This window comes from Adiantum capillus-veneris, chromosome 18 (genome assembly GCF_014529385.1).
Source record: "Adiantum capillus-veneris isolate H3 chromosome 18, ASM1452938v2, whole genome shotgun sequence".
In the NCBI taxonomy this organism is placed as follows: domain Eukaryota; kingdom Viridiplantae; phylum Streptophyta; class Polypodiopsida; order Polypodiales; family Pteridaceae; genus Adiantum; species Adiantum capillus-veneris.
The window spans coordinates 18,722,861-18,732,902 of NC_140948.1; the positions used below are offsets into that span (position 1 = coordinate 18,722,861).

The window sequence follows — 10,042 nt, forward strand, 5'->3', positions numbered from 1 at the left end:
AACCCATTATATGTGCAATGCTGTTATGAATGAAAAGATATGTGCAGCTCCTACAATGCAATCAGGAGGGCCACCATGCCTTTGAGGATCATCCTGCAGCTCATCCAAGATGGTACTATACCTGTTTGGGGCATAAACTCATGATAAGTATAAGATTCGTAGCCCCTTTGTCACTACTAAAAGTAGTAATAATAATTGACATGTTCTAAACAACTTCAAAACAACGAGATCCATAGATACAACTCCAAAAGCCAGTGAAAAACAAGAGTTATCCTCTGTGCTAAGATTAAAAACTAACCTTTGTGCAAATTTGGCAGCTCTACTTGAAGCATCTGTAACGGTATCATCTGCGTCTGCCTGCTTCCTGAAATTTGCAAACAAATCCATAGCAGGTGAGAGCTCTTATTACTTGGGTAAAAATGTTTCATTATGTTGCAAACATGATGCACAAAAGAAGGAAGGCTCAAGGTGGATGAGTAGTTAAAAAACAATAATGACAATATATCATAAAACACAGATTGCACAACCATCACAAGAAATTCCTGTAGTACAGGAATCCAGAGATATAAACAAAGAGATCCAAAAATATAAACAAATACACAAGGAGTTGAAAGATAAACACATATAAGTGAGTATGAGTGAAAGTTATGACATTGGCTGGCACCTAATAGACAGGAAGTAGAGAACTGCACACAGAAACACTTAAAATAAAGAACAATTGCAAGAGACAAGAGAGGTAGAGTTCTGCTATGAGATGCATTGGCCCTGAAGGTAGGCGCCCCTGCCATATTTCTTTCTTTGTTGCTTCTGCAAGATAGTACAACTGCTCGTTGCTGGAAGAGACCACTCTCTGTAACATAGTTACAACTGGCAGGTAGGCCACAATGAAATAGCTTTTGCAGACACCAAAAGCAAATTACTAAAAGCACTTCAACTTCCGAAATAACACATGATTCCAAAAAGCAGACTCGTACAGGGCTGCTAAAATCAGCCAGTGTTCAGCACACCATGTCAACAGCATCCATACAGTGTGCCACATCAGCATCCGTATGCTGCCACATCAACACCCCTCCGAACAATCATACACTTTTCAGCACAAACATAACACAGGGAATCAGTAGCCATTGACATCATGCAAACATGCTCCACACTATCCATCCAAGAAGTCCACAATGGCACACACTTTAAAGCAAGCATAAAATCATAACCTGGTTCAACATTTCACATTCAAACCCACATCCTTGTCCAAATTTTAGATTGGACTAACTCAGATGTGCAAAGTAGATACTAACATCATGCAGCCATGCTCACACTATTCATGACATACATGGCTCAATGGCCTCATGCGGATACGTCTACTTCACATATGGCCAGGCTCAGCCACAACACAGCCCTCCCTAATCTGCTCTTCAGATACCTGAGCCACTAGCCGACAGGAGATGAAACTCTCAACCAAAAAAATCAGCATATTTTCCCACAACTCTATCTTATGTGAACAATCAAGACAATATACACCAAGAATGGCTTCCAAAGCACTCAAATATGTGCATTGAAATGGGGCAACAGGAATTCCACTGAAGGCCCGAGTTGATGAGACAACTTTTAAAAAAAACTCCAAACATGGGAAAACTTGCATGTATATAGAAGTAGGGTTTTGAATTATAAACCCTACCCTTGAAGACTGCACTATAGTGAGCTATGTGCAACATACCTTCCTACTTTCAAATAAGATGAGGAGACATATTGCAGAGATGAAAACCCATTTTCATAAGAGGCACATCCTTGACTCAAGCAACAAGGCCCTCGCCTAGCAACACATGCACCACTACTACAAAACCCCCGCCCTTCACCACGCATTGCAGCAAGGTGTCCTTCCTTGTTCGCAGATGAAAACCCCAACTAACTCACAACCAAAACTAACAATAAGACCTCTTTTATTCAGGTTATAAAACAATTCTTACGCACACCCGCTTGCAAGTACAAAAACAGCCACAACTATCACCCATACTTAGGGATGTCTATCTTCAATTGGCATGAGCACGATGGACATACATGATTTTGTGTACACATAGAACTCAAGCAACATCGCATATATCCTGCCAAGCAACTTTAGGGTGGTCTGCATCATCAAAAACACGTCACAAAAGATCAATGCAACCCATAGAGCCTAGTGGTATAAGCTCACCCTTTGTTTGCTACCCCAACGCTAAAAGTCTCCAGCAAGGATGGAAGCCACAGACACGCAATCTAGAGTGGGCCAACAGCTCCGCCAATGATTGATACCCACTATGGTTTTCGATCAACCCATTACTAAAATTGCAAAACGTGTGAAGGATATGGCTCATTTGATGCATTTATGGTTGCTTGATCAGGCTTTGAATAATTAATAGTGATAAAGCTGAGATCTCCACCTTGACCAATGATCGCTTGGAAGGGCTGAGATCCAACGCGTCCTTGCTATGTTTGATTGAGGCACTTATGTACTGGTATGGCTAGATAAAAATCCTACGCCATATTTGCTGGCAGCCCATTCCAAATCAGTTCAGCGTAAGCCTACATTGGGTTGTGCTGATTGTGTAATATCTCTCTCTCTCTCTCTCTCTCTCTCTCTCTCTCTCAAACACACGAGTCCAAACCCCGTTCTGATGCATAACATTGACGCAGAAAGACAAAACTTACTTGAGTGATGGGATAGATTTGCGGAAGAGGTCGATCCAGAGGAGCTCTGTGTGGGTGGGCTGGTGAGGAGGGTCCGAAGGGAAGCGGTAGGGAATGGTACACGGCTTGTATGTGTAGTCGATCCATGTGGACAACAATGGAAAGGCAACTGGAGGAGAGTCGCTCTCCATGATTCTCTGTCTCTCTTCTGCTGCTGAGCTCGCGCTTACCGGGGGGGGGGAGGGGGGGGGTCTTCGTGCAAGAGCAGGGGAGAGATTGTAATTGGTTCACCAGGCTAGTGTGTCCGAAATACTAGGCTGCAAAACTGGCGGCTTCAAATGACGTCCCTAGGCTAGCCTCAGCTCTATGTAACACGGGATCTTGAATGACTTATAAGCGGTGGGGCACTGAAGTGAAGCAGATTTTCTCTGAAACTCGAATGCCGTCCAATTTGTCTTTGTTTTTTTTTTTTTCATGTTTTTTTTTTTTAGTCTGTGTTTACTTTTGCTCCTATCCGAGTTTACTTTATTAGCCAGTGGTTTCGCCTTGGGGACAAACAACCTCATGCAAGCTTGTGGTTAGGGCATTGGGCTCTCAAACGAGAGGTCTCAAGTTTGAGTTGCTGTCGGGAGGTATCGTCGGTCAATGCTTTGACTTTTTTCATATGTCGTTCATCCTCCTCGAGATTCTTACAACAAGGTCCACCACCGTTGATCTCACCGCTTTGGGGTCAATAAGACCCCGTATTAGATGGTGTTGAGACTAGGCTAGCCTCAGGACTAAAGAACACAGGGTCTTGAATGACCCCCCAATGATGGGATCCATAGAGGAGAAGTCCATGCACAAAAGCAGAGACGCGCGGCGCCGTCTAATTTGGGAAAAGTAAACTCAAACAAATTTTGTAAGCTCGTACATCGAGAGAGTAAACTTAGACAAGCAGAAGTAAATGTAAACACACCCACTTTTTTAACGAAATGCAAGTGCACGCCCGGTTAGGGCATTGGGCTGCCACAGTACCTGTCTGAGTTCGAATCTGGGGGGGACTTGTCACCAATTTTTTGTTTGCCGTCCGATCTCCTCGAGATCCACACGCTCAGTTGTCTGACGTCGATCCCATGACGGGGTCTTCATTAAAGACTTCATGCCATTTAGTCATGAGGCTAGGCTAGTAGTAGGCAGCCCTCGTCACTATCTCACACGAGCTCCTTCGACGGGGATCTATGTCTCTTGATATCCGGCGTGATGCCTGAACAATCTACACCATTCCATCATCGAGTGAACTAGGATCGAGGGGAAAAAATGTGCGATTCGCCCCATGATGACCCCCATGTTGTAGGGCTGGGGACTTACCATCACACTATCACGCGCATCATGCCATGACATGTGTGGCTTACACACATCATCCACCCTCCCTAGTTTACCCTAGGAACATAAAACGGCCAAGATTTTCTCCGCCATGTGTGAGTGATGGAAGCCATAGATCTCTCCCCCTAGGGAGAGAACCCCTGCCATATAGTGATGAGGGCATGCCGGGTTGACGAGAGGAGAAAACTTCATGTGCAAGTGAATCATGATTGTAACAAGAGTGATTACACAAGCAACAAACACCAAAAAAGATGACTGTCGTAATATCAATCGATACTAGCTATTCTTAAAAAATATATATATATATATATATTAAGATGACTAGCCTAATATAGACTCGATACTTGCTATTCTTTAAAGAAATTCATTAACCAAAGACATTCCCTTCTCTACAAATCACATACGTCTCCTTCACGAATAACACGCCTTTTGCACCCTACCCTTTGCGCCCACCCCCTACAATCACTCCCTCACGACATTGTTCTTCAACTAGCAATCTCGGTGTGGACTCTCTCACCCTTGCGTACGTCTTCATGAAGACATAAAACCAGTGATGCTTGCACCTAGTTATGCAGCCATGGCAGAAGGAAGAGGTGGAGAAGCAATTAGGACGTACATGCAAGAAGAGGGGGCTTAGATGTCGGGGTGTGTGAGTGTGCTTTGCTGCCTCATGTCCGGGGCCATGCCACATTACTAGTTTGTGGCATACCCCCGACTGTACAAAGACCATTGCATCATTAAAAAAAAAACTATAAAAATGTGTGATGCCACTCCCTAACATAAAAAGCAATATGTTTCAAATTTATGTAGAAAGATCATGACCTCGGCAGATTACTTCAAAGCAAACTGTACAAAGATCATTACATCCAAAATGTACAATAGCATATTTGGTACAACTATGCACATAGAATCCTATAAAAAATATTTCCTTGTGGATCGAAAGCTCCTCACATGAAGTGTGCTCACTATAAATCTGCAAGGAAACAAAAACCATCCCTTCACTCTCTGCTTACTTGAAACCTTAGACAATGGCCATCAGCTTAAAGACAATTGACCACACTTTTTTTTATAAATCCATTTCTTTGCGAGACGACACACACACCCACACATGCACACCCACATGTCCTCCCATGGTGGAATCTACCAGGGTAGACTGCTTTGACTCAAACCATTTTGTTTTACACACCATGGTAAAATTAACATCCCGGGGCGGTCACTTTTCAAAAATGTCCAAAAATATATACTTTATATATACATTAGGGGTGGAGAGGGTTTTTATATGAGACCCACAATGATGTATAAAGAAATATTAATAATAATCTCTTGAACACACATGATATGTGGAACTTTTGAAGAGTGACTACCCCAGGATTAACATATACATCAAAGGCAAGCCTTTGGGCAAGATGAGTCATTTCTTTTACATGCAATATGCACACATCATGCAAATTTAACGTACACATCAAAGGCATGCCAACTCATGCCAAAAGATTATTTCAAGTTTTTCCAAATAGTTGGGGTACCACATTTAGGCATGTCCCTCAATGCCACGGCCATGTCATAAAATGTTGAAATGTGTCCTCCTTTTGCATTGAGAAATGGTGAGGTTGTATATCGACTATTATTTGTATTGCATGCAATTGTATGTAATGTAATGAGAGAGAGAGAGAGACTTATAGCAAGTAAAAAAGAAGCACTCATGCTAGCTATTGGGAAGTCTAAAAGGATGTTAGTACCAACCTAGTCAGGAGTAAGTGAATGACTTTTGCGGAGCCACATTCTGTCGGTGGTAGTTGACACAGGTGTTGATTGACGTAGCTTAGGAGTAAACATTATGTTGAGAAAATCAATGTTGACCTAAATATAAAGAAAATCCCTCCTTTTTCTCTTCAATTAACTGTGAAAAGAATATATGTAAGGATTTACTAAAGATTATTTCCCGATCTATATGCATGCAGTAGAAAAATTTTGAACACTAAGACATTGTTTGCAAACCTTTTATTTCATGGAGATTATGAGCTTGTGCCAGGGATAAGAACATCTCTAGATGAAAGTGTGGATACCAACCTATGCAATGTGTGCATGTGTGCATCTACCTACACACGCACACACGATGCTCTCTCTACTGCCACACAATCCACAAAAAACAAGTTAAAAAAACTCCCCTTATATTTTTGCTAAGTGTCTTATTAGCACCAAGCCTATAAGAGACCATTCCCCCTGATCTTTGATAGTTCTATCCCCCCCCCTCGGTGCCCTCTTAAATATTCAAGTAGTCATGCTGGCATAAAACTACTTGAGATATCTCAATCCTATGGCAAACTTGAATGTATCAAGTTTTTCCTCATGAAGTGTCTTTGTGACACTCTCTAACTCTGTGTATGCATACTTGGGTGTCCCACTTTTGGACACGTGCATTAGACACGTTTCTTGGCATGGTTTTGCACTTCAATTCTTGGGTGTCCCACTTTTGGACACATGCATTAGACACATTTCTTGGCATGGTTTTGCACTTCCATTCTTCTTTACTTCTGCAACACGTTTTTTTTCTCTTGTAAAGGTATTTTTTCAATCCCTTGTACATCATCAAGTGACTTTGTATCATCATTTTCTTTAAAAGGGTCATGAACAATATCCATATCAAGAGTTTCCAACTCATTAAAGATTTCACCCTTCAAATTTTGAATCCCATTCTACTAGAGCTAATCTTGCGAAGAAATGTATTCTTTGTGTTCCCATCATAGAGTCAATAACCTTTCTTGGGCGTATAACCAACCTCATCGAGCTTTTCCCTCCTTTGAGCTTGAGGGGTGCACTTGTAAAAATCCTACCTATCACATGCGTTCAAGGGGTATTAAAAAACTCCTTATTTTTAAATTTTGAGCTAATAAAATGTCCCCTTCAATTCTTACGAATTTTTTTCTAAAAGTGCAAACCCCTCTTGTAAATGTAACTCTATTTATTTTCTTGATTAAAAAAACCCTCTTGATGAATTCATTTGCTAGAGTTACATGTGCATCCTCTGAGCCATTGACCATGTACACATATGTGCATATGTCGATGCATCTTTCCCTTCATACAACCATTACATGGTTTTTCTCTAACACTAGTATGCATGGTTTACTTGGTCAACATTATCACTGTGCGTGAACTCTCTGTTGCACCCCTATGTCTCCCTTTCTCTCATGCCTCCTCTCTTGTCCTCTACCCATCATCCTCTCTCTCTCTCTCTCTCTCTCTCTCTCTCTCTCTCTCTCTCTCTCTCTCTCTCTCTCTCTCTCTCTCTCTCTCTCTCTCTCTCTCTCTACACTTCCCCTCTTTTTTCCTCTCTTACAGTCTGTAGGTGGAGATATGGAGAACTCAAGATCTTTGGGAATACCTAATTTTGTTGGCATTGGCTCTCCTTCTAGAGAAATTGATACAAGAGTATATGCTACTCCCCCGCCATGTATCATCGTGTCAACAACAATCGGTGTGAGGTTTTCTTTAGAGTCTATATGCACCATGTACAATGTAGTAAGAAGCCTGGAATCTTGTTTGCTTGTTTGCAAGGTAGTAGGAGCTTATTTTTCTAGAAGATTGGTACATGACTATTTGTAGGTGCGGCTATTGGATATCACGTTTTAGATTTGTGCATGTCTCCCATCTAGATAGAGGGGGTTTTAGGGTTTGATTTGCGCCAACACAATAGGCCAGCACAGTCTTGGCAAGAGGCCTTGTGAACTTTCGCACAACAATGGGCTATTTTGATAGATGGATGGAGGGTATGGACTTAGCATGTATGGATACTAGACTTGTGATTACAACAAGATTTCCAGGACTTTTCCCAGAGTTTACGGCATATTTGCAAAAAATTGGGGGCAGTCTTGGCTACATAGTGGGTGATAGCATGGTGACAGATGAGAACATGACTATTTTGATGAGACTGGTGTTGGGACCCTCAACAATTTGTCTCCATTCCGTGTATCTATCGAGGAGACATTTTGTAGAGAGTTTTCTTCATAGGACTCCTTAGACATTGCTTTGTATTTGGCAGAGAGGTCATATGGCTATGGAGTGCACTAGAAAAGTTCCCTCTCGAGGATAGGTTATAGATCAGGTTAGGGAGACACATCCTCAACCAAGTACAAAGATAGTGTGCAGTAAAGGTAAGAATAGATCAAAGACATAGAAGGCGAGAGGCAAAGAAGAGGGGAAGACTTGCTCGGAGATCAGAGGTACTGAGTTTTGTTCAAGTTTACAGATGGAAGACCTCTTTGGAGATGATCTCTGTTTTTGCCTGCCTACCTTCCTCAAGCTTGGATCCAAAAGCTTGGATCCAGTGCAGGAGCAGATTAGTACTAGTAAACATGGAGGTACCTCCTCTTATGAGGAGTCGTTTCCTACTCTATTAGAATCTTGTAATGTACCTCTTAATAAAGATTTTAGAAGACCTGCAAGGATTAAATGTAAAATCTAAGTCTTTAATTAGGTAGTCCCTTCAGAGCTTTGAGCCCGGGACTATCTAAGCCTCTTTTATTTTGGTGATACCTTTTGATATCTCTATACTTGTGACCTTGGGTCTTGTCCCTAAGGCGTCTTTTAATAAAATCTCTTTTCTCCATAAAGGTTTACTTGGTCATATACCTATTGAAATGAATATGAAGCATCCTCAAAAAATAATACCAACACACACAAAAATTAAAGAACTAAAGTTAAGATGAAGAAAAAGATCAATACTACATTTACTTAAATATGTTTGCATACAACTATATATATATACACACACACACACGAATCTAGACAACATAACTCTACAATTTATTAGGGAAGTTCTTATGTTGATTATTCCTTAGTTTACAAGAGAAGCCATAAAACATCTTATGTAATTATTGGCCCTTGTGTCTTCTTTAATCAAACTATCAAAATACCTGGCATGGAAGCTATGGGCCACACGCTATGGGGGCACATATATATATGACACATAATTTGGTCCCAATTTGTGCCCCCATAGCATGTGGCCCATAGCTTCCATGCCACACAATTTGATGGTTTGATTAAAGAAGCCACAAGGACCAATAATTGCACAGGATATTTTATGGTTTCTCTTGTAAACTAAGGAATAATCAACATAAGAACTTCCCTAACAAGTTATGATGTCTAAAGTCGTGTTGTTCCGAAGTTGGTAGCAACTTGTTTGGGCAAACTCTGAAGCGTGTCATCCTAGTACTCAAAAGAACCATAACAAGTATGGTCTGCATTTCATCATGGAAAAAACTGTGAAATTATGTGTTGATTAGGCGTAAACATGACTTTTGTAAAAGCAAGACTTGTACCACTTTCAAATAAGTTCTTCCATGCATTCAAATACACTAAAAATCATAATTAATATATTAGAGCTCAATATCACCCATTAAAAACCTTCTCAGATAATCTAAGTCCTTGAATTGCGGCTCTCTTTTACTATCTAAACCTTAAGGTTGCGATTAAACAAGCATGTATAAAAAAATAAATAATTCCAATAGCATAACACCTATGACATATCAAGTTTTTGCAAGTACAAGAGATCATCACAATTCATAATCTAAATTGAGCATGCCATAGTGTTAATACATCATTATTAGCGGTGGCTATTGTACCATCTACATAACCTTTAAGATCCAAGTAGAACATACCAATGTTACATAGGTGTATTGATGCACCTTTCCCTTTACACAACGATCACATGGTTTTGCATAATACTAGCATGTAGATATGACCATAGCACCACTATGCACATACCACATCTTACATGTTGCCATAAGACATGCATCTACATCGAATGCCTAGAATGCAAGGAGAGAGCACTTCTCATCCTCATCTTTGGCAACATTAGACTCCACCACCTTACTTTCTTCCACAACATGACCATGATCTTCTTAACGTTTTCCCTTTTCTTTCTATACTCATTTTCCAATGTCTTGGTTTGCCACAATAATTACAAAAACCCCTCTTCTGATTGCTATTTTCCCACTCTCTTTCACATTCTTCAATACATACT

General features: G+C 40.8%; 1 protein-coding gene across 1 annotated transcript in view; it reads right to left on the reverse strand.

Annotated features, from left to right (window-relative positions):
* LOC147435303 (pantothenate kinase) overlaps positions 1–2,956 on the reverse strand; it is a 77,785-nt gene extending 74,829 nt beyond the window's left edge. The window contains exons 1-3 of the mRNA XM_086488383.1: positions 2,680–2,956; positions 299–364; positions 55–121 (exon numbers count right to left, since the gene is read on the reverse strand). Of these exons, the coding sequence (XP_086344509.1) occupies positions 55–121; positions 299–364; positions 2,680–2,849 (303 nt within the window). The 5' untranslated portion in view covers positions 2,850–2,956. The remainder of the gene's footprint in view (positions 1–54; positions 122–298; positions 365–2,679) is intronic.
* Between the last annotated feature and the right edge of the window lie 7,086 nt (positions 2,957–10,042).